This window comes from Tubulanus polymorphus, chromosome 10 (genome assembly GCF_964204645.1).
Source record: "Tubulanus polymorphus chromosome 10, tnTubPoly1.2, whole genome shotgun sequence".
Classification (NCBI taxonomy): domain Eukaryota; kingdom Metazoa; phylum Nemertea; class Palaeonemertea; order Tubulaniformes; family Tubulanidae; genus Tubulanus; species Tubulanus polymorphus.
Window position 1 is genome coordinate 3,163,526 of NC_134034.1, and position 27,991 is coordinate 3,191,516.

General features: G+C 37.7%; 3 protein-coding genes across 4 annotated transcripts in view; 2 read left to right on the forward strand and 1 right to left on the reverse strand.

Annotated features, from left to right (window-relative positions):
• Window positions 1-20,902, reverse strand: part of LOC141912006 (uncharacterized) — a 29,774-nt gene extending 8,872 nt beyond the window's left edge. Inside the window, exons 1-6 of one of the 2 annotated variants that reach the window (XM_074803160.1) lie at window positions 20,888-20,902; window positions 19,836-20,021; window positions 19,029-19,194; window positions 18,629-18,800; window positions 17,766-17,823; window positions 17,572-17,691 (exon numbers count right to left, since the gene is read on the reverse strand). In XM_074803160.1, coding sequence (XP_074659261.1) covers window positions 17,572-17,691; window positions 17,766-17,823; window positions 18,629-18,790 — 340 coding nt within the window. In that variant the 5' untranslated portion in view covers window positions 18,791-18,800; window positions 19,029-19,194; window positions 19,836-20,021; window positions 20,888-20,902. Of the gene's footprint in view, window positions 1-17,571; window positions 17,692-17,765; window positions 17,824-18,628; window positions 18,801-19,028; window positions 19,195-19,284; window positions 19,391-19,835; window positions 20,022-20,887 lie in introns of those variants that run through there. The other variant, XM_074803159.1, reaches the window with a different exon arrangement.
• On the forward strand, window positions 4,781-7,838 carry LOC141911999 (uncharacterized). The gene is made up of 2 exons (XM_074803150.1): window positions 4,781-4,906; window positions 5,739-7,838. Exon 2 carries the CDS (start codon window positions 5,771-5,773, stop codon window positions 7,724-7,726), a length of 1,956 nt encoding a protein of 651 aa, XP_074659251.1. The 5' UTR covers window positions 4,781-4,906; window positions 5,739-5,770; the 3' UTR covers window positions 7,727-7,838.
• Window positions 20,903-22,772: 1,870 nt separating the features above from the next.
• On the forward strand, window positions 22,773-26,258 carry LOC141912009 (uncharacterized). Its single transcript, XM_074803164.1, has 3 exons — window positions 22,773-22,934; window positions 23,807-23,901; window positions 24,795-26,258. The coding sequence occupies exons 1-3, from the start codon at window positions 22,874-22,876 to the stop codon at window positions 25,008-25,010; spliced, it is 372 nt and encodes a 123-aa protein (XP_074659265.1). The 5' UTR covers window positions 22,773-22,873; the 3' UTR covers window positions 25,011-26,258.
• The last annotated feature ends 1,733 nt before the right edge of the window (window positions 26,259-27,991 follow it).

A 27,991-nucleotide genomic window follows, 5' to 3' on the forward strand; every position in this document is an offset into this window, starting at 1 on the left:
CTTAGTGAGTTCGAATCCCTTGTGACGGGTGGAAGATGATAAATCCTATACTATAGGCAGAATCCGGGTGCCGGATCCGTACTCCAATTAGCGTGATTATCGGATAGAGGGATGCAATATGGTGAATAACAACATATTCGTAATAGCATTTCGTACTTTTTTTTAAGGAAGATGTTCCGTACGGGCGTTTCAATTTTTCCGATACCATTTCCAACGACCCGAAACTAGTAGATATCTCAAAGACGGATCCATCGCTCTCGTTTCTGGATTTGTATAACTACGATATAGTGAACAAATACAACCTTACCCAATTATCAACGGGCAAAAAGTCACGTGATTATGGACTGTTCGACACCCTTCGCGCTTTGAATCGATTCGCCGAGCGACGAGACGAACAGAAATTGAAAGGTTGTTTTGTAAGTTAAGATTTAGTTAAATAACGATTGCTAGAATAGCATTTTCACTTTCACCGCCTCCTGCCATCGAGTATAGCATCATCAATGTTCTGAACCACTTCATCGATTCAATAAATTCATAATTCGTTCTCAATAATTTTCATGTCAAATTGTTATTACTTTTCGATCGTCGAATTTAGGATTCTAAAGTCGAAGTTGATGGTTTAAGCGGACGTTTTGACTTCTCACTGAAGAAATGTCGCGAGGCGCCTGCCGTGTATGTTTGTAAAACCAACACGGATAGAAAGAAAACTCGATGTAAAATGACTGAACTAAAGGTATGAATCAAAGCAAAAATCAGAAAGTTACAAAAAAGTCTCGACAACTTAGCTAAAATTCAGCTGAATTCTGAAGTATAATTGCGATTACAGTTAATCTTTCATAAGTGAAATATCTCGGGACCGAGAATGATTCTACGATTTAGAAAAAGTCTGATTTTGGGGATGTCAGATTTCGAGCCTTTTCCCGAAAATTACGACTGAACAACTAATTTCTGTAACGGAAAAAAAATAAATCTACAAGCAATGATTCAAAAAGACTGTTTGAAATATTTCGGGTTTATTTATTTCGATATCGCTGTTGTTTTTATAGTACACGACATGGAATGAAATCGACGAAGGAGATCCGATCAAGCCTATTCCACCTCCAGGTGTACAACTTTTTACCTGGCATGCAGCGCACATATGGATAAGAATGGTTTGTATTGAACTATACGGGGCCAGGCTATCGCACCTGGTGGTATGGCTATGCTGCTTTTCAATCAACCTGAGATTGATTTTCAAGTTGGATTGTTACGGTATCCCATTAGCACTCAAGCTGCCAGTATCCACCCTGAGACCTCTTGTCTGCAACACGAAAACAGTCCTTGTGGAAAACAATCCGAATCCAATAGCTAATGATAAACTCGACACCTTCTTCTTCGGAAATTCGTATAGAAATATACATCATATTCCGTTTTAAAATTCTCGAGTATTTGGAGTACGAACATGACAGATCTAAGCGCTCACTTATATATCCAAGTAGGTTTGAACGAATTTTGGATGAATAATCACGATTTATGTGGCCCATCTTATCAAACCTTTTATCATATGAAATGCTTAGCTATCTACTACAAATATGAACTTGCAATACATGAAAATTGAATTAGAATGAATATCGTGATCGAATGTGGATATTTCCTTGAATTTCCCCAGGGGTAATTTGTGAAATTTCTAAATGCTGATGGGATATATTAGGACTTATCTAATATCAAATGACCATTCTAGTATTAGACTTATCTATCTTATCTATTCTAGTGTTAGGTTTGAGGCGGGCGTAGGTCGGCCGTCGCGTCGCAAGTGAGTAAGTCGGTTGCGACGCGATCGACGCTGGCGGTGGCAGTGAATCGCATCGCAGTGTGTCGCAAGCCGTCGCAAGGCCGACCTACGCCCGCCTTTAGAGAAATCATTGATTTGAATATGTCGGCATGCTGCCTAGTAGTTCCAATGTATGAAACATCATTGTTACGCACGGTTTTTACGGCATCAAAAAAGTAGGTTCGCGCGAATGGCCTCACATGCCACAGGCGGAATCGTCTTGTCACGGTAGCGACTGGATGAAGGATGAATAATAAAATATGATGTCGAGTTGAAACCCTCTAACATCGCTGAACTCACTAATGTTATCATCATTCTGTATCTTGACAGGAGCCGCCTTTCTTCATGCAATCAGAAGATGGAAATTACAGCGGAATATTCTACGACCTGCTTGAGATATACAAGCCGTTTACAAGAGTCGAATTCAAATACTTCGATCATGCTTTGAACGATACTAAGAATATTTTAGATAGCTTTGTAAAATATGTGAGTATATTCTCATGAAATTAGAATTTCAACTTACATCAAACCACACTCGGTTGTATTTGTCTAAAATATATCATAATACTGCACACATTTCCACCGCTAGGACATAGCAGCTGGTGGATTTTCTATCGACTTCGAACGACTGGCCTACGTGGATTTCAGCGACCCGATCTATCCAGCGTGGTTGCATCTGGTATCGAAGATGCCAGCAGTGGAAAAGAATCGCTGGCAATTTCTGAAACCGTTCGTCAGCACTTTTTGGATGGTTATTCTAGCTACGATACTCGTCATAAGTATTTTGCTGTCGCTGTTGACATTTATAGACTACACAACCGACACGATCTCTTTAGTGGACAGTCTCTACTTCACGATGGCTCGACTCAGTAGCGGAAGTTCGGACACTAATCCAAACGCCATTCCCAGTAGGATCCTCGTCACCGTTGTAATGTTTCTCGGTATAGCCCTATCGGCCGCCTATACGGCCAATATGACGGCGTTCTTGAGACTGAGAGTCGGTGAAAAACCGATAACGGATCTCAACGAATTGATCGAAAGAGGCGAGGGGAATTTCGGCGTTATCAAAAACGCACAAGTGGAGAAAGTTTTGTCGAAAGCGCAAAAATATCCCGATATCATGGTGTGGAACTTTATTTGCCGAACCGGTAACGTACTGCCGGATTTAGAAACGGCCGTTGAAAGAATAGTCAACGAGAATTTCATACTGATCACCGATACGCTAACGGCGCGGTACGCGGTAGCGCAGAGATGCGATTTAGTTAACTACGCACTTAAAGAGGTTTACGGGTTACGATTCGCTTTGGCTTTGCCGAAGGGTTCTTTAGTAAGACACGTAATGAACTCGTTGATAGCCCGCATAAGAACTCGGGGTGATCAAAAAGAGATAATAGACAGGTCAGTAATGTTTGGGGAAAATGTTACCGCCAAAACTCTTACTGGCGACTGGTTTTGTATCAGTTTTTCTTGGTTATTCCATAGCATCATTCCCCGCCAGCTCCCCCATTACCATCAAGGGCTATGCCAACGTAGTTGATGTCCTGAATGAATAATTAAATAAACCAAATCCGATAGATCCCCACATGCAATACAGTAGAATCAATGCACCAGTCACATTGCCGACACCTCATAACAGCGAGTCAGACCATTGGCCATATTCACAATCTTTCCATTCATTTGGTTTTCAGGTACACGAAACGTGAGTTGAAATGCGATCATCCCACCAGGTGGTCAGACGGAACGTCAGAGACCGAACCGTTGACGTTTTTTGAAATGTCGGGTGTATTCCTCATATTAGTTATCGGACTAGCCGTCGGGTCATCGGTAGCGCTTATAGAACGCTTACTGTTGATCTACAGAAGATCGAAAATGCTGAAGCGCAATCGATGAATCACCACCGCAATTTGCATCTCTTTAAAAATATATTTTCTATTCGCTAGTAAATTAAACAACTAATTATTATGAAATAAGTTTTCAAAATCTGCGTAATATCATAGAATACGATTAATTACCGTAATATTGAGAAGTTAACTTGAGGAATCAACGTTCTATCGGCTTCATTGCGTTCTTTATTTTCTAGAGATATTCATACTTGACTATATGAACATATATCATCTCAGTGTAGAGTTAAAATGATACATTGTATCATTTTAGTTTCTCTGATGATGGGATAGCAGTAACCCCAAAACTGTTGGAGCTAATAAACTTTTCTACATATCTACTGTGGGTTGTTATTTGTTAATTCTATTACTTTCAAACAAGCTAAATCTAATGACGGGCGGCTTTTCTCCGCATAAATTCCCTTCTTTCAAAGTATGTTAATTCATCCTTTGACAACCACAGACACTCACTCAGAAAGTGACTCAATTAAACTGTTATTCCGTGTATAAATACCGCTTGTTTTTAGTCATTATCTCACATCTGACAATGGGTAAGATCGATACGGTGTGTTCTTTAAAGATTTTTGATTGAATAAATTATCGATTTAAAAAAACTCTTTATCATATATCTTTATTATATGTACATGGTTTCTGGATGGGGCCTGTGGTGGTTGAATTCGGGTCATATCAAACAATTTTCTGCATGGCTAGACGCACGATCTTTTTGTTTTCTGGCGGATCAAACTTCAAAATGGTTTTTGCTTCTTCATCGGGCGCTGCTTGGCATTTTGGCGAACGGCGTTGGGACGATCAATCCGGGCCGGCGCCTCCAGCGCCCACTTGTCTTGTCTCATAACTTTATTCATGATATCTCATATGTTTCACCCTAAAATGTTAAAAAACCTGAACTCCTATAACTTGTTTTTTATGCCTAGATATGATAATGTTTGTATCAGTATTGTATGTTTCTAGTTTCTTTGTTCCACGTGCCGATTACTATGTTCGGCGCAATATAGTACGAATTGAATTGAATTAAATCGGGACTAGAATCCGCGTCCATTAAGTAGACGGCGCTGTCGTCGAAAAATAATGGGCCGAAAATAATGTGCGGCGCGTTGTTTAACATATAGAAAGGACCATTACAAACCGTAGTCTCTTAGATTCTTCCATTATAACAGATTGCTGGTAAAACCACACGATCACTCGCAAGGACAAGGTACCAACTTTTACTTACATTACACTTACAACAAAACTCAACAAGTTAATAGAAATAGCCTAATCCTGTGCTGATAACCGGCGGTATCTATCAAGTCACCACCCACTAGGAAGGGATCCAGATGTTTCACCACACCAGAGCGGCGTCCTGTTGAACTGGAAGGGCAAATAGGCTATATCATAGCACTAAACGGGGGGATCTGCCCTGGGGGCACACCTACAGAATCAGTGAAAAGTAACCAGAAGTCGCTCTAAAGTAATATGAAAAAAGTTTGCTGAATTCGGATACTGTGAGATCAGGTGCATGGTCCAGATGTGATACTATAACACCATAAACCAAACTAGAGTCAATGGGCGATACTGTTGCACCACTGACATCTTCAACAACTTGATATATGTAGTCAACTTTTCAAGACGGGCTGTATTTGAATGCGACGTAGTGAGCCTTGAAATCTTTGAATTTTCAAAAGGAAATTCAAGGCTTTGTTCTTGCGAATGGCCTGCTGTTGTAGGGGCCTAACACCCAGTTACATAAACAATCTCGTACCTGTTTCTTTCAGTATACTGGGACCGTGGTTACCCCTACCCAATTAAGGCCAAATTTCATCCGCCATCATGTAACATGTGAATATGCCTAAAATTGTCCATGTTGCATGCTTTCCAGCACCAAAAACAGTTTATTCCTGGTACTTTCGGGTCTTAGCTAAAAAATAAGACCAAATTGAAGTGGATACAATGAATTCTAATATTTACCATACCCGGTACAAAAACTCAAGAATCGCCCCTGTCGGTTAAAGTTGACCCTGTTAATCTGTGATTATGTCTATTTTCAGTTTCAACGTTGAGCTTATTTTTGAACAGCGCGATGAGTTCACCACCACATCGCAAATCAAGTGTCCAGCAGGGGGCGAAGCTGTTAGAGTGCGCAAGTTTCAGCGGGAAATCGAATCTACGTCAACCCAAACTCCGCGTACACGACAGTGTGCGTCGGTTTAAATGCGATCACTGCGATCAAACATTCTGTGCCAAAGCAGTGTTAAAAAATCACACGTCTACCGTTCATTTGAAATTAAAGCCGCACCAGTGCGCCATCTGTGAAAAAAAATTCACAGCAATTACCAGTATGAAAATGCATATCAAGACTGTGCACGAAGGCGTTCGGGCGTTTCAATGTGAAATCTGTCCCCAGACGTTTGGACGAAAAGGTCATTTAAAGCGACACATGACCATTCATAAGGAGGCGAAGCCGTTCCAGTGCGACATTTGTAAACGAGGGTTCGGTCAGAAAGGTAGCCTGCAGTACCATCTAATGACAAACCACGACAACAGCGTGCGTCCGTTTGAATGCGATCACTGCGATGAAACATTCACTAGAATAGGAGACTTAAAAGGTCACACGTCTGTCGTTCATCTGAAACTAAGACCGCACCAGTGCGCCACCTGTCAGAAACATTTCATTAGTAAATCCGAACTGAACAGTCATATCAACATTGTACATGAAGGCATCAGACCGTATAAATGCGAAATCTGTCAGCGGACGTTTGGGCGAAAACCCCATTTAAATCGGCACATGACGCTCATCCACCATGGGGTGAAGCCGTACCAGTGCAAGGTTTGTCGAAAATCCTTCGTTAATCAATCAAATTTGAAGAGCCACGTCGAAGTCGTCCATGAAGGCACTCAAACGTACACGTGTGCAATCTGTCAGCAGACGTTTGGACAAGAGGGAAATCTAAACCGGCACATGGCAACCATCCACCAGGGGGCGAAGCTGTACCAATGCGAGATTTGTGAAGCGCGTTTTGCTTTGAACAGTAACTTGAAGTACCACTTAAAGACCATGCACGACGGTGTGGGTCGGTTTAAATGTGATCACTGTGATAAAACGTTCACCCGCAAGGCAACGCTGAAAGATCATACATCTGCGGTTCATCTGATATCAAAGCCGCACAAGTGCGCCACCTGCCAGGAAAGATTCACAACGAAATCGTCGTTGAAAGTTCATTTAGAGAGCGTGCATAAACGCGACAGACCGCGTTGTTGTAAAATCCGTCAGCAGACGTTCAAAACAAAGAATACCGGTACTCCAAATGAGCAGGTGTTAGCAATTCATTCCACCAGGGGCGCTAGTCATTCTAGTCTTTCATCATCATCAGCAACGTTTAATTGTGAAATATGTGAGAAATCATGCAGAACAAAAGACAGTCTGGCGATACACGTGTTTTACAAACATCCTAAAGAGGGCGCTGAAAGGAGATTTCGGTGTAAATTCTGTTCGAAATGTTATTCGCACAAGGCTTCGCTGAATCAACATGTGAAAAACACTCATCATCAGTGTGAAAAAGACTCAGTGACAGTGGAGGAGACAGGTTTAGAAATTGAAGAGGAGACGAAAGAGGTGAATACAGTCTCTGAGAAGGTCGACACAGATTTAGAGGTAAAATCTGATTCCAAGACTGAGGAGGAGATCGAGGATGTGAAAATTGAGGAGGTAAGGAAGGCAAATATAGTTTGTGAGACAAATAAGGTGACAAAGGGGGTAAATACAGTTTCTGAGATAGACGATGAGATAAACGAGGTGAATACAGTTCCTGGGATAGATGGGGAGACAAACGAGGTAAATACGGAGTCTGAGAAAGTCGACACATATTCACATGTTAAATCTGATATCGACACTGAGGGGGGAACAGAATCTCAGGCAGATTTTGAGGAAGAGGAAAGTGTGAATCCGATAAAAAAGATGAAATACGACAAATCATACCCATGGCAACACTACGCGGTTTGTTCTGGGAAAATATGGATTTTTGTAGACGATGAATAATAATGAAGTTATCTCAGATTGCCCCCCGGCAGAACGGTAGATTCATTGGATAAATCTGGTCATGTCTGGAATTTGAGCGGAATTTAATCATGATTTTATATATATATATATATATATATATATATATATATATATATATATATATATATATATATATATATATATATATATATATATATATAGATTGTTTGAAAAAGATGACGTCAAGTTGTCCGAGCAAACCCTGGTGACACCCATGAACACAATAATTGTAAGCCTATTTACAGTGGAACCTCGTTATAACGAACATCAAGGGACCATAAAACCTGTTCGTTATAACCGATACTGTTCGTTATATCCAGTATGAAAGTAATTGATATAGTCGTATTTGGGATGAATTTCTAAGTTTGTAACTGATGAATTGTTAGATCCGAGGTCGTCATGGCGAGGTTCCGCTGTAATTAATTGGTTCGACTTTACTGTGACTACTTTCCATTAGATTGTTTGGACATTTATTTTAAATTAATTAGATCGATTATCAGTATATAAGATGTAGAATCGTGTACGTCTATTTATGAATTATGTGAATTCATTATTTTGTAATGACAAGTCTCTGTTTCAACATTCCAGTGAATTTGTTATTTTGTACGTGAAGTAAAAACAAATTAATTTAATTAACAAATTGACTTAATTGAACAAATCCTTCGTCGGATGGTCTTTCAGTGCTGTACACGGAGCGGAATTTAAGGATTAGTGTCGGGACCCCTGCCTACGACTGAGGTTGCCGGGCTATGGTCGTCAAGACAGATGTAAGTCGGATAACATGATTCACCTGATTCGTACACTGATGTCGTCGTCAGTCATCTCATTCAAGATTATGCATAAGCCGCGATCACACGAGCGTTTTTGGCCCGCGCCTAATTCGGTTCGAACAACTGTTCGTAACAGACGGTGCCAAGAAATGGACGCGTGCCCGTTTCAGCCCGACCGAAATTTGGCCTATTTCGCCCAACCAGAAACGTCGTACCAGGCCCGAGCCAAATTTTAGCACCTGGCAATGAACTGGTTCCGGGAACGACTCGGATTCGCGTTGGTTTACGTGTGCCACGTGGCCTGGGTCTTTGATTTGGGCCAAATTTGACCCGGGTTAGGAAGTACATGTAATTGATATTGTCCTATTTCTTGAGATGAAATTCTGAGTTTGTAACTGATGTTAGATCCGAGGTCGTCACGACGAGGTTCCGCTCAACTTAATTGGTTCGACTCGACTGTGTAATCTTTTCCTTAGATTGTTTGGACATTTTTTCAATTCATCATTGAAGTTTGATCCGCCAGAAAAAAAGATCGTTTCGCTCGTGAGTCTAGACATGCAGAAAATTGTTTGATATGACCCGAATTCAATCACCACAATCGAAGGCCCCATCCAGAAACCCGCTATGCGCAGATAAAGAGTTTTTAAAAATCGTTCATTTATTCAATCAAAAAACTTAAAAGAACACACCGTATCGATCTTACCCATTGTCAGATGTGAGATAATGACTAAAGACAAGGGGTATTCATGGGATAACGGTTTAATTGAGTCACTTTCTGAGTGAGTGACTGTGGTTGGCAAGGCATGAATTAATATACTTTGAAAGAGGGGAATTTTTGCGGAGAAAAGCCGGCCGTCATTAGATTTAGCTCCTTCCCAAGGGAGTACATAGAATAACAAATAAAAAGCCACAGTAGATATGTAAAAAGGTTTGTTACATAAGATTCTTAGGGTTAATTCTAAAGCCCATCATGAGAGAAACTAAAATATTTCTGTTCACTGTTGACGTGAGTATATACAAGCCTACCTCAATAACGTGCGGCTTGTTGTTTAACATGGAAAGGACCATTACAAACCGTAGTCTCTTAGATTCTTCCATCATACCAGAACGCTTGTAATACCACACGTTCACTCGCAAGGACAAGGTACCAACTTCAACTTACACTTACAACAAAACTCAAGTTAAAAGAAATAATCTGATAGCGTCGTAATTAATGTGACGTGTAAAATGTCTATTTCAACTTTACTTGAGAGCATATCAGATGGCCTAGCTCGATCATCTTTGATGGTGCATTCCTGATAGAAGTCTTATTAGGACCAGGAAGCACTGGCAGTGGACCTAAAACCTCGATTTTTAATCCATTTTCGCTTTATTGAAGGATATCCAAAAAGTCTTCATTGAAAGGGGTTAAAAAGTCTAAAAGAGAAAATTGACTCCATGATTTGAAAGTTTAACAATATGTTTCCATGCCCGCATACGAAACTTCTGTTGGTGCATGAAGGCACATCTACCGCCAAAATTGTTCTGTATCGGGGGTTGACTGTAGTGGGTTTTTATTTTGATACTGATCTCATTTTTGCTCGGTTAAATATACGGAAAATAAGCAATTTTTAACAAACTCAGCTATTTTTTAACATAAGTTCGTCAATTCAAAACTACCCAGAACCTTTAACAACTATATTGGAACTTCAATTACCAAATTAACAATTTACCGGTACCTGTTTATTACTTGTGGGCATGATTTTGAGTGACACGGCCTCGATAGACCGTTTCAGTCTCTCCGTGTAGCCCCGTTATCTTGTTACAATTTTCTTCCTTTAAACTACTATTTGTAGTCATCCAATGATTTATCATTTAATGAAAGAAATTTCAGTTAAGGGAACATCAAGCGTTAGGCCCAAATAAGGTCAAGGACTGCTGCTCCCAAATTGTGGATGAGAATATGTATGGAACAAACAACGGCAATTTTTCCGAGGCAGTGCGGCGAGCGGAATGTGTTAAGAACGGCGACAACACTGAGAAAATATCGATTTTATTACTAGTTTAAATTTATTGCTATAAACGTAATAGAAAATACCATTAACGGCCGAATTGATGGCCTGAAAAACTGTATCCGTCAATAACACCGGCCATGTTACTGACCACGGTAAATACATAGCGTTAAAGGCCATCTCGGGTAGGATCGAAACCATGAATATCGCTGAGGCGACGAATACCATTCGAAGACCCTGTTGATTATCTCGCTTCTCATTCTCGGAGCCCACTGCTTTTACCCCGCCGGTTAGCCGGCGTCTGGCGCGACGGTGAATCGCCAATTTCGTTATCATAATTAAGTTTAGCAAGGGCACGAAAACGAACGCGAAATACGTCGCGAAAATTGCTTCGATTAGATACGATATCCGCGGCGCCGAGTATATTTCGACGATGCCGAGTACCGTCAGGCCGAACGTGCATTCTTCATTGACGAGAGCGATTCGACGATTGCGCACGGCGCGATACGTCCACAACCCGCTCCAACTGATTAACCACGCGCCGACGATAAAGTTACAATGCTGCACTTTCCACTGTTTCGCTTTCAACGGAAAGCAGATATGCACCGCGCGATCGAACGCCACCAATACGGATATACCGTTTCGAAGAGTAATCGACCATTTCATCATGCAGTTTCCGAGCATAATGAGCTCCGGCGACCCGTAAGAGGGAAGCCAAGCGCCGACGTAAAGCCCGTGACGCGCGAACTTCAAAATCCAGTGCAAATGGTTTTCGATAACAATCGACAAACTGACGAAAATGTCGGCGATCGCGAGTAACAACAGGTTGTAATACGACGTGGCGTGATTGTTCGCTTTAAACAAACGGTACAACGCGACGATCGTGATGGGGTTGGTGATCATACCGAACCAGCCGATCGGAGCGGCTACCAACACCACAACTCGCGTCCATACAACGCTTATCAGATGGACACAGTTGGCGAACGCCGCATCGGAGATGTTGAGCGCCGTCATGGTGTTTAAGAGCCTCCGGCGGAGATAGATATGTACTGATAATGATATAGCCGGTGCGCCCGTGGGAAAAATATATACATATGGGCGAAAGATATATATTCGCAAATGTCGCATCAGTGAACACGTTTTAATAAGTAACTTTCTGCACAGAATCTATACCAAAATCTCTAAGTAGGATGTTTGTGAAACACGTGGTGTAGAGCCAGACTCTCCTTTGTTAAGTTCGATTTCTCACGCATTTCCACAAAATGCGATGATGCGTCGATTTGAACTAATCTTTCGTCCAAACACCTGCCGAAATATTTCACATTTGAGAGGAAAAAATCCGTTATTTCATCCGTTATATCTTGTATTTCGTCCCTAGATATGGTGATGTTTGTATTGTATATATATATATATATATATATATATATATATATATATATATATATTGCCTTTTACTTTGTTGTTGTAGTATTAAATATGCCGATTATTTGGCACAATATAGTACGAATTGAATTGAGAATTAAATCGGGACTCGAATCCATGTTCAAGCTTCAATTGAATCTTAAATCGGGTCTCTTTTTTGACGTCTTAAAATAAAACGTTACCATTATATGAAACCTAAACAATGTTAATCATACAGCGTCATTTTACAAACGACGACGACAACCTTGAATCGATGTGCAAAGCGTCACAGGTGTACACATACAAGCTATTTGGCAAAATATTATTGACAAAGATAAGATATTATCTACGGGACTTTGATACCTGAAATATCAAAAGTAGAAATAACAATTGAAGGAATAGCAAATAAAATATTTTTTCAAGGAACGAGAATGATCGATCAATGGCCAGAAATGAGAAAACATTTTATGCATGGAAAAATAAAATTATCTGAAGATTGTAATATTGATCAAATTGATTATTATACCGGCAATAAATATGCATTATGGTAAGATTTTACCTTATGAATATAGTAAGTATTTTTGAGAATTCTATAATCAATTCAAATATAGAATAAGTAAAATAGATAATAATAAAAGTGGTGTTGTTGATAATTTAAGTAATGAAATTGATTATAATGATTTACCTTCTACATCTAATAATGTTTTACTGTTTTAGGATCTAATATAATAAACTTTTTTTATCTTAACTATATCCCTATTATATGTTTTATTCATTTCATAAGTAAGGCAGAATAATAAATATTATATTATCAAAATGATTCTTATAAATAGTTTCTAATAAGTTTAATACAAAATGTGTTTTACCACAATTTGTTACTCCAGTAACTAACATATTATGCGGTTCAAATATAAATAAATCTTTATTCATTTATTCTTTTAATTTTACTAGATAAAATCCATTCATTGAATTTGTCATCGTACCCTTTATATTTCACCAGAGAATACTTTTTTCCTTTAAGAGTTTTTGTTTTCAATACTTTTTCTATTTTGTCTTCTATTTCATCTGGATTTGGTACAAGTGATAATTCTTGTTCATAAAAATAACCTAATATTTCTTCATCTTTTAAATTTTCTAACTTATAAACCGAAGGTTTAGTTAATATTATTTTTTTAATCCTAAATATTTCTTCAGTAAAATTTGGAGTATAACCTTTTTAAAATGTTTTTCTATATTTAGATATTCTAATATGTTGTCCAATTTTAAATTTAGGTTCTCCAAAATCATGTGTAACAAACACACCATATAAATTATTCCAAACAACTTCTGAATTATATTCTTTTCTAGCTTGTATGGGTTTCATATTTATAGAACTATGTTTAGAATTATTCTAACCTTTCACTAAATCATTTCAATACATCGATATATTTATATGTTTCATTAGCAGTAAATATTTCCACATTCTAGTTTTCAACGTTTTATCAAATCTTTCTATAATAGATGTTTTTTTTATCTGAATGTGTTGAAAAATATTATATATCGTTATCAGATAATAATTTTCTAAAATGTTTATTATAAAATTCTTTACGTTCATCAAATTGTATCTTCTTCTTTAAATATATTTTTAAAAGCATTTGCTACTCCTATACCAGTTTTATTTTTGATTGGAATTGACCATGCATATCTACTGGATATATCTATAACATTAAATATCCAAAAAATATTCTTTATTGTATTCTTCTTAGTTTTTCATATCAATGAAATCTGCTTGCCATTGTTGATCGATATATGACACAATAACTTTTCTTGTTAAATATCTTTTATCCATTTTCTTATGGATTTGATATGTTGGTTGATTTTGTAACCATAATCTTAATTCACTATATTTTATATTTTCATTATCAAATTTTACTTTATCCCATAATTCTGAAAACTAGAATTCACTCTCTGGGTTATAATATAAATCTCTTAAATATTGTTCTTTTTCATCTTATTTTAATCCATAAATAATAATCTAGATTTAGTTTCAATGACTTTATCATTTGATTTAAAAAACTGATGCTCCAACATAAATTGGTTTATTAAATTTCATAGATGTTCTTCTCATTTTAACTGCAGCTAAATTTTCATCAAATATTCTGTTACCAATAAATTTAGCTAATAGTTAAAATTTAGTTGATTTTATTTAGCTAACATTTTAAATTTATAAGTTGGTATTTTATCTTTTGATCTATTGGAATTTAATATTTCTATTTCATTATTGATTTCTTCTATTTTATGGCATAACTGTTTGATAAATAAATGTGCGTCATACCCTGATAAATTATGAAATATTACTGGAACAAAGTTAATTTTCTTAGCTTGGTGGTGGTGGTGGTGGGGGTGTTGGTGGTGGTCGCGGTCGTGATGATGATGATGATGATGATGATGATGATGATGATGATGCCTCGGGGCGTGGTTCGTGTCGAGTCGTCGTATCCAATCTTTTTCGGCGGCTGCTTCGCGGATCGGTCTCGTCGAGCCTGGTAGGTGTTGGAGACCGTACACCCGAAGTTTTGTAAGACGGTTTATGCGGAGAATTTTGAAATCGAGGGATTTCCACATTGTTTTGGCTACGAGTCTGATAATTGTGGATTTCATGTCGAAATTGAAAATAGTTATTAAAAGAATCAGGATTTGTTATAATTAAACATGAAGCATCCTAACTGTATTTTGTTCATTTCTTTAGTTCTAAGTATTTTCAGTCTTTTAAAGAGTGGATTTTCAATGTATTGTTCATTTAAGGCCTTTTTTAATAGTTTGGTTTACGGGGTAGACCTATCGACGTTTCGACTATATCCTAATAGTCATCTTCAGAATTACTGTATTCCCGAAGATGACTATTAGGATATAGTCGAAACGTTGAATAAACTACACTAGCTCAAGGAATACAGTATTCCTGAAGATGACTATTAGGATATAGTCGAAACGTTGAATAAACTACACTAGCTCAAGGAATACAGTATTCCTGAAGATGACTATTAGGATATAGTCGAAACGTTGAATAAACTACACTAGCTCAAGGAATACAGTATTCCTGAAGATGACTATTAGGATATAGTCGAAACGTTGAATAAACTACACTAGCTCAAGGAATACAGTATTCCTGAAGATGACTATTAGGATATAGTTGAAACGTTGAATAAACTACACTAGTTCAAGGAATACAGTATTCCTGAAGATGACTATTAGGATATAGTTGAAACGTTGAATAAACTACACTAGCTCAAGGAATACAATATTCCTGAAGATGACTATTAGGATATAGTCGAAACTGTGAATAAACTACACTAGCTCAAGGAATACAGTATTCCTGAAGATGACTATTAGGATATAGTCGAAACGTTGAATAAACTACACTAGTTCAAGGAATACAGTATTCCTGAAGATGACTATTAGGATATAGTCGAAACGTTGAATAAACTACACTAGCTCAAGGAATACAGTATTCCTGAAGATGACTATTAGGATATAGTCGAAACGTTGAATAAACTACACTAGTTCAAGGAATACAGTATTCCTGAAGATGACTATTAGGATATAGTCGAAACGTTGAATAAACTACACTAGCTCAAGGAATACAGTATTCCTGAAGATGACTATTAGGATATAGTTGAAACGTTGAATAAACTACACTAGCTCAAGGAATACAGTATTCCTGAAGATGACTATTAGGATATAGTCGAAACGTTGAATAAACTACACTAGCTCAAGGAATACAGTATTCCTGAAGATGACTATTAGGATATAGTTGAAACGTTGAATAAACTACACTAGCTCAAGGAATACAGTATTCCTGAAGATGACTATTAGGATATAGTTGAAACGTTGAATAAACTACACTAGTTCAAGGAATACAGTATTCCTGAAGATGACTATTAGGATATAGTCGAAACGTTGAATAAACTACACTAGCTCAAGGAATACAGTATTCCTGAAGATGACTATTAGGATATAGTCGAAACTGTGAATGAACTACACTAGCTCAAGGAATACAGTATTCCTGAAGATGACTATTAGGATAAAGTCGAAACGTTGAATAAACTACACTAGCTCAAGGAATACAGTATTCCTGAAGATGACTATTAGGATATAGTTGAAACGTTGAATAAACTACACTAGCTCAAGGAATACAGTATTCCTGAAGATGACTATTAGGATATAGTCGAAACGTTGAATAAACTACACTAGTTCAAGGAATACAGTATTCCTGAAGATGACTATTAGGATATAGTCGAAACGTTGAATAAACTACACTAGCTCAAGGAATACAGTATTCCTGAAGATGACTATTAGGATATAGTCGAAACTGTGAATGAACTACACTAGCTCAAGGAATACAGTATTCCTGAAGATGACTATTAGGATATAGTCGAAACGTTGAATAAACTACACTAGCTCAAGGAATACAGTATTCCTGAAGATGACTATTAGGATATAGTTGAAACGTTGAATAAACTACACTAGTTCAAGGAATACAGTATTCCTGAAGATGACTATTAGGATATAGTCGAAATGTTGAATAAACTACACTAGCTCAAGGAATACAGTATTCCTGAAGATGACTATTAGGATATAGTCGAAACGTTGAATAAACTACACTAGCTCAAGGAATACAGTATTCCTGAAGATGACTATTAGGATATAGTCGAAACGTTGAATAAACTACACTAGCTCAAGGAATACAGTATTCCTGAAGATGACTATTAGGATATAGTTGAAACGTTGAATAAACTACACTAGTTCAAGGAATACAGTATTCCTGAAGATGACTATTAGGATATAGTCGAAACGTTGAATAAACTACACTAGCTCAAGGAATACAGTATTCCTGAAGATGACTATTAGGATATAGTCGAAACGTTGAATAAACTACACTAGTTCAAGGAATACAGTATTCCTGAAGATGACTATTAGGATATAGTCGAAACGTTGAATAAACTACACTAGCTCAAAGTAACATTTTCGGACTTTTTTCTTATTCATTGTGGGATTCTCTCTACATCGCGTCAACACGGATATTGTGTTCTATCAATCGTGAACTATGAAAATATCATTTCGGAGGAGGAAATACAAATTTCAAAAATTTCCCTTAACGAGATAAAATCACATTTCGATGGAAGAGGGAACTGTCGATAGGGCAATATACATATGTCCAAACAAATGATTCTTAGGAAGTTCGAATTCTGCAATGAATTCTGTGATCAAAAAAGAACCTCGCGTTTTTCAATCTTTTCATCATTCAAGCCAGGATTCTCATTCGGTGGATATGAAAAAAATTTGTTTTGCTCATTTTTCCACCGAATTTGTTCCACGGACGGGAATAAAAAAGTTGTATATTCATTTGAATTTTCTTCAAATTTCGGAGAAATTTCGGAGAAATTTTCCCGTAAACCAAGCTATTAAAAAAGGCTTAACCTCAAGACGGGGCGATATTTGAAAGTGTTGCCCGCGCACTGTAGTAATTCGCCATCAGGAGTCAAACCCGTTTGTCAGTCAGCTCAGATAGTTGATTCAGCGGCTTCACGCCTTATCCCACCGAGCTAAAAACATCACCTCGTAACGCCCTCTACTGGGCTGATAGCACTTTTAGAATACGAAACCTCGATTAACTGTGCGTTACCTTTCATCGTGATGTTAAATCCATCCAGACCCAGGTTCATCGTCATCAGACACGTGATGTTATGTCTGACTAGGACAACAAATCCAGAAGAGGTTCTCCATTGTTTCGATATCAGACAAACTGAAATTTTAAAAATCTGGTTCGAACTTGAATTCAAGGTTTTCTCTTATGCGGAATATATGTACTCTACTTACGTATTAAAAGCGATTCAATTAATATCGTAGCAACTAGTTTGAAGCAAAGTTTACAACGCTGGAAAAAGGGAAATAAATTAAAGCAAAAGGCCATCAATATATCAAATCATTAAAAACAGAAAAATTATCAGAAATATAACTGCAAAACAGTGATAACGGGTTTTCTGCATTGCAAGATCCCCCATAGGTAAAAATCCCCCCACTGGTAAAATATCATAAAATTTTTAATAACCTACAAGTACATTATGAACTTTTGATTGGTCAAACCCCAGTATAGATCACCGTTATTTGGAAATTCTGGGAGCCCTCCTTTATTTCCTTACAAAATGACGTCACAAACAAGCATATCTCCGGAGTACCGGTATAGTCCGATTACGTTATTTAATATTACTAGTCCAAATAAGCCCTTTGCCGGTATGCTGTAGAACTGTTATTTCGCCGGTGTTTTGGTCTAAGAATTCAATTCAATTCTTAATTGACAGTAACCTAATAAGTAATTTTAAGTTTCAAATAGGATGGACAGTACATTGAGATAATCTGCTGGTTCAGAGAGACCTCTTTAAGTAATGTTAAGTTTAAAATAGGATGCACAGTACATCCATAGAATCTACGCGGAGAAAGAGACTATTATATTACTATCAGAGTTTAAAACATTTCGTTTAAAAGCTGTTTCTTGTCGAATCTGATAGAAGATGATTTTTATGTGACGAAATTGAGTAGAAAATATGTTAAAATAATAATCAGCAGGAATACAATAGGGTTTCTGCCAAGGCAGCAGGAACCCTAATAATTAACAAAATTACAAGAGAGTTTTCGACGAAAGTCAGAAAAGCCTAATGAAATAACTGTCGCGAACCACTTACATCTTCACCTCGACTGCCAAAAGCGACTACTAAACACGCCACCCCGATAACAAAAGTGATGTAACCAACAATAACTGTATTGACGTCTACAACGGCAGGTACCCTTACCGATGGGTACCACGTGTTCCATGCACCCTCTCTCCACGCGTCGAACCAACCCATCGCCGTGAAGCTGAAATTCATCGTTTTAATAGTAAAAATGATGGAGCGCGAAAGTATTGGTATCATTGGGGCTAACATCCGAGAACCGCCAAGTTTCGTAGGTAATTTCATCGGAAAACTACCTGCTAAAGGCCTAGCGTCCTAGAATTTTAGATTTTTGATATTTTTGACATTTCATATAACTGAGATTAAAAAAATGCAACTTATCGTAAGTTTTGTTAAATAGCATCGAGTTTACCTTTAATATTGGTGATCTCCAGCAGCAAGCGCCCAGACTATTGACCAAATTGACGAGTCGATAACTTATTGCACTTTAGCTTGCCTTTGATCGAGAAATACATTATAATCTAGGTTCCCAGACGAAAATTCTTCTTTCGATACATGTGTTATCCGCTAGCGAATTCCTGTGCGAGAAAAAAAAACAATAGACTTTATGATCTACTGAGACATTTTGGGCGAAGAGAAATGTCAACGCGCTCGAGTATAGCGATTACTTTGATAAGAAGTGGTCGATGCTTCATTTGTAGTAGCTGACCAGTCGATGACTGACCAGTCGATGACTGACCAGTCGATGACTGACCAGTCGATGTACAGCAAACTCTGTACAGCGTGAGCCAAATTTCCCATTAGGAAACGACGAAATAGGCAGAAACGTATTATTTCTACAAGAAAATACACGTATTTTCGAATTCATCTTGTAATTGATAATGACTGAATTTCTTAAGACGAAGGCCTGGATAAAAGTGTTCAATTTTATTTGACTTGCTTTTTCCCTGACTTTTCTTCGACTAATCCCTAGACAAGCACGTTGTTTCGCCAGACTCGATTTGCCAGGAATCCTTTCAAATAACACTGTAGCCTAATACGTAAGAAATAGAGGGTATTTTTTATCTAGCGATCCCAACAAATTTCCCCGAGTTTCCTTTGCTTTTTAGATTTCTTTTTTTACAAAATTCCCTGACTTTTAACCGATTTCCAGGTACTGGAACGGTAGTTCAGCTACATAACGAGTGAATGGAATAAATATGAATATTTGTTGACATACATCCCGCCACTTTCTGAACCCGTTTAGGGGTTTAGGTTAGGTATGAGCAGATCTGTGTTGGCGCAATGCCATTCTAATCGCATTCAGCTTGTATCGGACGAAAATTGCAGGCAATGAAGCTTTGTCGCTTTTTGCGTTGAATATCCCACCAGTTCGGCCTCGTGTCGACTATCGTGCGTCACTCATCTAAAAAGTGAAAACACGTTTACACGTTTATTTGAATAGATGTAAACTAGTTATGACTGGCTCGACTAAAGGAAGAATGATATGAATGATTCAATATGTCAATCACGTTTTGCAAATACAACTAAATTCTAGTAACGAAGACTACGAAACAAAGAACGATATATTCACTTATGAATAGCTATTGTCCGATTTGGAATTCAACGTTAAGAGAACTGGTGTCGATAAACTGCTAAAGTTCACCATCAGCATATGTATGTATGTGTGTATATATTTGTATATTATTTATATTGTATATGTACATGGCAAAATAAATATTATATAATTCATATTATCGATAAGGGTTAACGTAGAATGGACCGGGATTCGACAAGCTGTATAATCACTGCCCATTTGGAGATGTTCTATTGGTCTTCTGGTTAGGATGCTTGCTTTCTACCACGAGACCCGGGTTCGATCCCCGGTTAGTGCGCGTAATTTCACTGTCAATTCTCTAAGTCGTTTCATAATCGTACAATCGTTAGGGTTATTTAGCTAGTACGTTTTAAATCTGTCTCCCTATCGGGAACTATTGTTCCAGCGAACTTCAAGAAACCGATTTATACGTTCGTTTATAACATGGACTCTGAAACGAGAGAGTCTATGTTATAAGCGATAATTTCGGGTTCGTAATAACCAATAAATCATTACTGTCGTTATGTTCGCGACGCAAATATTAGGTAGCTCAAAATAGTGCATAATATTGTGAGGACAGGAAAAACACGTGTCTTTGCAGGAACTGGAATATTCAGGAAATTCCTACATCTTCCCGTTCTTGTATTTTCCAGTAGTTTCTTGTATATTCCAGTAATGCAAGTTTATTTCTTTACCCAGCGTGCTTTTCCCTACATTTTCCAGTTCCTGTAATCAGGTTGAGCCTTCTATAGTATTTTCCAATAATTCCTACGTTTTCATTTCAGGAATATTCCATTGCAGTTAGTTTCATGTCGTGCATTTTCAGCGTCACCGACGACTTTACATATACGCATACGTCTCATTTTATGCAGGCCTCTTTTTTCGAATGTAAATTACAAACCAGGTTTTTCAGGTTTGAAAAAGCTTTTACGCAACAGTAAACATTTCGTAAATATCAATTCTATTCAAGTTGTCAATTCAAAGTATTCCCACGCAATATTCCCTGCGGTACATCACGTACAATGTGAGCGAGCGATAAAACAAAAATGCAAATCAATATCAGCGGAAACATTCGAGGATTATCCATATGCTATATAAAAACATCGAGGTATATTCTTTTTACTTGGGGGCAACAGCAGTCTTATAGAAATGTTACTTTCACACTACGTTCGCGTGTGTCCGGAATTCGTTTTAGGGATCATCGTTTTAGAAAATAACGATATATCCCGAAAACCAAATCAAAGAGCGAAAATCGGGCCAAAAATAAAATGATCACTCTCGCGTCTAGTGTTATAATTTATGTTAGGTTTTGTAAAAAAAATAGAAAAACGCCCGCATGAATAAATCTTTCGTGATATCAGCTTTCATTTTTCTTTTTCTGTGCGCCTGGAAATGGATGAAAATGCTATGGTGTCGGCAATGAGTCCGGTGATTGGAATTTGTATAGATCGGGGTTCGAAACTGCCAACACATGAGGTTTGATGTACCGTACGCGTAACATTTTGTTTCGACTGACGCACTCTTTTCTCCTCTTGATAGCGATTCATTAATACGTCTTTAAAAGCATTGCTTATATCAGATCATGAATGTATGTACTTGCAAAACTTCCTGATAAATTATTTTTGTTTTTGTTTGCCATTTTCTGGCCATCTAGTAATAGCACGTTTCGATGGGTTGTAAACGTTAAGTCAGGATCGAATGTTAAATCATGATTTCGGCTTTTCCTTAAACGTTCGTCGTTCTGATTTTCTACCACTGAAATTCACGCCACCTCAAACTGCGGTTGCACTTCCTTCATTGGTCTAAAACACCACACAATATTTCTTCCATTTGATATATGTCTATATGTTTAACCAATGGATGCAGGTTTTGCTAAGAGCGAATCTTCTGGTACGACCAAGAATAACACATCTGATTGGTTGAATGCATAGACTGGTAGCTGCGTGTCGGCAACCCGTCCGCCCATGGAATCTTGGGCGGAGTGTGATGGACGAATATAGGAAGTGTGGTCGGGGTTCGTGTTGGCAAGAGTCAATCAAACGCTGGCAAGCGAATACGATTATTTTGTGATAGTTTGCTCGCTAGTAGTAGGCAAATAACCGCGTGTAACGAAATGATATTTAACTTCGACGATGAAGTGCGAAAAATCGATCCAATCAATCCGGTGGTTTCATGGCCGACGGTGAATCAGTGTTTTTTTCTAACGAGTTCCTATGCTTCAATAACATTACATTTAGAAAAATGAGTTACGGGTATTTCGAAGAATTACAACCGCGTGACGTCGATTTCATTTTTGTATACCGACCTGTGCGTGTTGAAGGACGGGGGGGGGGGGTGTTCACACGTGCGAATAAACTCCGTTGACAATTTTTCACATTGAAAACAATATAACCTCTAGCGGAGTCGAAAAATAAGACTAAAATATTCATTCCTTTGAGCGAGTGAATTATAGTCAAAATTGCAAAGCACAAAAGCGAGGGGATGAAAAGAAACCTGTGTATAAAAAAACAGGTCAACCCCTCATAGTCGTTAGCACTGAAATGTAAATTGTTTTTTGTATCGGGTTGTTGGTCGTTGCTTTAGTAACGAAACACGCAGATCGTCAACAGACACCGAACGAAACGGACGTCTTAAATTCTATCATCCATTCTCGAAGTGAAAATCGCTCCCGCTTATTGAAAATGTCGAAGATAAATAGCATCGTGGTTGTTGCGGTTATCGTTCTGTTGGGACTTTGTAAAGGTATAGTGTTTATGGAGGCGTCCTCGGGACGGAATTGATTTTCTTTTTCAATTTTGCCGATCAAAAATCATTGAATCAAATAAAAATTCGATTTTCCAGTGTATCATCGGTTCATTTTTTTTTGCCCGGCAGTCATTTAATTCCGACTCGCAATTAATATCTTTATTTCATTTTTTCTGCTCGGAATTAAATGGCGGATCTCAAAAGTTTTAATTGGAGGTCAAAAAAGATAAAATTAAAAAAAGAAATGATTTAATTTCGTGATAAAAGGCGGGATTCAATGGTCACCAATCGAAAAAAAATATAAAATCTTATTAAGGCTAAACTAAAAATGATAGCGGGTATGTTATGGTTTTAAATCGTAATGTACAGGGTATATAGATGGCAGGCCGGGTCAACTTTTGAGCAGAAATGGGAAACACGATAACACGGTATCGTTTGTTAGCCAAAAATCAAATCTTTATTTAATTTCATGATTTACAATTAACGTACGCCTCTTTATGGCATTAAGATATTAGTTATCAGAAATTCGTCCTAAAAGTCATAATCTTTTTTTCGGAGCCTGCTTCGGTTCGTAATTTAAAGTTCTTAACAGAGGCCGTAGTGAGGACCGGAGAGGGTGAATGGAGATGCAAATAATACAAACTTTACCACACCTAAACGAGACAACGAAGCTAACGAAGCAACCAAGTTCGACTAGTGCGCCATCTAGTGGAGATGAAAGTTATGAGGTCACGCCAAAACCTATCGATCAAATCTCGTCACGCCTCATTTGAAGAAGCCGAACAAAGTTTTTTAATGCGAGCAAAAATGAGGGTGGTAAAATTATAAGAGATGTTTTTAGTAAATTGGAAATTGCATTCATATTCTAGATACAAGAGCGTTACAATGCTACAAATGTCCCAACTTCAGTTCGTGTAAAAGCCCCAGCATAGTTAGCTGTCCAGTCAATGTTGACGCCTGCGTGGTGAGTATATTCTACTCTTATCGTGATAAAACTACGCAATAAATCGCGAGAGACGAATGAAATATAAGTCCCACGATCACAAGTTCGAAAGAGATTTTAAAACATCAAAAATATAAAAGTTTATTAAAAGACTCGAATTTTCGGTCTTATACTAAAAACCATTTTCACTCTCGTTTTTAGTATAAGACCGAAAATTCGAGTCTTTTAATAAACTTTTATATTTTTGATGTTTTAAATCTTTTTCGAACTTGTGATCGTGGGACTTATATTATATTCTACTCTTATGATCTCCGGCACTAATTACCGCCGAGAACCAATTCAACTAACAATTGTCTACTTTCGCATTAGGCCACACAGATATGTACCCTTGTTTCTCATTCAGATTTCTAAAAGTTATGAAGGACTATTGGGTGATTTATTTAAGCTTGCTGAAAAACAATTGTACATTAAAACATCACTTGTCTTACCTAAGATATGATAATAATGACTTATTATTTTTTGGAACGATAGAATTCTCATGACACGAACGAAATGAAGGCTAGTCGTTCTTTACCTGACAATTTTTCAAGATATTAAATGTTACCAAAAGAACGTGATCATTAATTGTCGCATTCTCAATCAGGGCCAGTAATTTCGATTAGGGGGAACATCCGTGGCCAGCTTTTCTCGGTACTCGACCGCGAACGCCGACCGCTCAGGAATGAGGCCTTTAACCGGCTTCCACTACCAAGAAAATCTAGAAAAATAGATCGAATTTCTTAGTAACGAGAGATTGATTCTAGAACACGGCAGAATTCGGCTTGAATACGAAACAAGGGTATGATTTCTTCACGCGGCCTAACACAGACAAAAAACAATAAATAGTTTGATATAAAGACATAATTTCATTTCAGGCCTTTTACTACAAACAGGGATCCACAGAAATAGAAGTTAGAGACTGTTATATAAAGGCTGCCTGTCCAGGTTACATTGCAACATTCAACACCTTTCCTGCATTCAAAGGCAATTGCTGCGCTACAGACAAGTGTAACAGCGGTTTTGCACTAAAAGCCTCCGGAATCGTCGCGGTCCTCGTAGCGGTATTGTCGACGGTGTATAACAGATTTTAAATGCAGAGACGACGTGTGGATGATTCTGCATCAGTTAGCGATTTAGAAGATATAATAATCTGTGAGCAGACGACGAATTACATCTAATTTAAACGAAACTTTTCGGGTTCACTAATCTCGCTTTACGTAGATGCTAGGGAAATTGATCGAATGAAAAATTAGGACCTTTGAATTACTATTTGACAGATTATAAAAATTGAGAAATTTGATACGAGTTTTATTAGGCATTAGGCCAAGCAAATGGGAATCGCACTGAATCTGGGAGGAGTCCATTAGGCTAATAATTACCCGAGAATCCACATAAATGTAGATTATAGCTTATTTTAATCAAATGCAAACGTAAACCACAGATATTTCGAACGTGTGGAAATTTTTCTAAGACTAATATATGCGTTACCAGCAATACGTCACGCCACTTATCACGCCATTAAAAATTAGTTCATTTTCGCTATCGTTTCTTTTAAGTCTTCAAATTCCAGAAGCAAAACGTCATCGTAGTCACAAATTCATTCGATTCTAATTGAAATGTAGAATAGGAACACACAGACGGGATTCAACCTAACTACAAAGTGCAACCATCTATTGTCGGAGTAGCGTTTGTTGGTTCATTAGGCGTATTGCACAGTAGGAGTTCGTGATAACTCTAACAAAACTGATGCCTTGTTTCTTATCTCAAAGATTGTTCCGGCCACACGCCTTTTAACCCAGTACATTACTTTTTAAATTATGATCAAGATAACTAGAACAGACCTGGCAGCTATAGAAAATAAACTGATTACAATTGTTAATAGCAGCTTACAAAATGGATCGACTGATAAGGAGAAACGAGGGATCGTTTTTAGCATGAAGTTTACATCCTCCCTCGGCAGAGATTCGAACCTGATAGCATCGCTACACTAGCTAGACTGGGTGCGCAGGTACACGCGCAGCTTTGCCGCGCGAAAACTTGCGGCACCAATCAGATTGCTCGTTGTATAGTCGCTGAGGTAAATTTCCCGGAAGAACTATCGATGGGAAAACCTGTGCTGAATATAAAACGGGATATCTGATTGGCTAGTAATAGCATTATCTAAGCTGCGTATTTATCTGCGCACTCGGTCTAGTGTGGTATGGTTTCGTCCCGTTGCGAGTCTCGATGACATCAGGTTCGAGTCCCAGCCGGGGTATTTAGAGTCTATTGCATATGCCTAAGAAGTCTGTATAAGGCTAGACACAATGTATCCACCTTGAATTTAATAAATCACTTATATTATACTTACGTGTGTGGCAGCCAGTCTGCCATCTTTTGGGTTTTTGTAAAATGTACGACAGGCGCTCCAAAAATAAGGTCCGATAGGACGGACATTTGTTGGACCAATAATGCAAAAAAGGATCTTTGGAAAATTCCAAGAATGTATATTTATTTTGCATAGCAAGTAGACTGGTAGACATGTTCCAAAAAACTTTAAGAAATGGTCTTTCAGTGCCGATCCTGTTTTTAGAACAAATTAAAATGCAAGTGGATGCCTCTGATTTATCAAAATTTTAGGGGCATCATGCCCTTTTCCCATGATGTTTGACCAATAGAAAAATGGAGGATACGCCACCGAGTCAAGATTGATATAATTCCAAAAATAAATCGCAGAAGAACTCCAACTTACCATACGAAATATTTGGAACGCATTCCGTAACAAAAGCAAGAGAAAAGTCGAGATTTACTACACGGGACGCAGAGGGAGCAGGGGTTCATTAATCGCCGGTGAATCCCCTAATAGCCTCCGAGTATCTACCCTAGGAGAATTCCTGGATCAGCTCCCTTCTAAAGGTTTTCACCATATGGTTAAATCCCACAATTCGGATACTACGAGAAATGAGTCCGAGAAACTTCGTTTTCAGGAATTATTTGCACTACAAAATCATTTATCCTTGACAACTGTGCCAGGTTTAGGAAAAATGGCTTCTTTTCTTATATCGGTGCTAGGCGTGGATGACTTCGATTCTATTAAACCATATCCTTGTATTGCAAATTCAATCAAATCTTATTCTACCAGTAAATATCGAATCCAATTCCTATTTCGAAAGCTTTTTAAATCCGATTCAATTATATCGCGCATTCAAATGAAACGAAGGAGAAAATTGGCCTGGCCTGAAGTAATTTTTCTTGCCATCTTCGTGTTATAAATAATTGTACATTGTACTGTGTGAATTACGTGGAGGCATAAAGTGTATTTTGACAGACCGAAACTAATACATTCGCGAAAAGCCAATAAAACAGGCTGACGATTTTTGTTTTTAGCTACGTGATCTTGTTTCATGCGCTAGGACCTAATTTGATTCTTGTTCATATTATTTGATACACATGAAACGAAAAAACGAGGGTATGTTTTGCTAGTAGATAAAGACTCAAATATTTCAGTACATTGCTTACGAGGATTCGACTTTGAATAGAACTGTTACTGTAAAAGGGGATAGCTAGAAGATGTACAACATGAAAATGCACAACATGGTGCTTGACCAACAAGAATCATACAGAATTAACCACTTTTGGAATATGACAGAAAAGACATGGGTGGAAATTGTGCGGCATTGAAAATGGTGGAAAAGATCAGTCGGAATTTGGTAGAAAAATCCACTATTGGAAATTAATAGAAAATGCACTCTATAAAAATGTACAACATGGAAATAACATACATGAATTTGAAAGAAAGATCCAGTGCCAGAATATAGCAGAAAAAGCAAAATGGAAAATGCACAACAGTCAAATGATAGAATTCTATCATTTTCAATGTTGTGCATTTTCTGATTCTATTAACTAATTATTGTTGTACGTTTTTCATGTTGTACATTTTCAGCCCCATTTAGGGGAATACAGAATAAGCACAAGAAATTGATAGAAAAAGCCTTCCTTTTGAACGTTTCCAGACAATCGGCACAAATTTCCTTACACTTTGATCAAGCTGCATCAGTTAGTTATTATTAATCCATAGCAATCACTTGAACCA

Bases quoted from the DNA above. Each gene is read 5' to 3' on its own strand.
- LOC141912009 (XM_074803164.1), top strand. From the start codon at position 22,874: ATGTCGAAGATAAATAGCATCGTGGTTGTTGCGGTTATCGTTCTGTTG. The intron at 22,935-23,806 runs GTATAGTGTTTA...TTCATATTCTAG, and splicing joins TCTGTTGGGACTTTGTAAAG to ATACAAGAGCGTTACAATGC. The intron at 23,902-24,794 runs GTGAGTATATTC...ATTTCATTTCAG, and splicing joins TCAATGTTGACGCCTGCGTG to GCCTTTTACTACAAACAGGG.
- LOC141911999 (XM_074803150.1), top strand. From the start codon at position 5,771: ATGAGTTCACCACCACATCGCAAATCAAGTGTCCAGCAGGGGGCGAAG.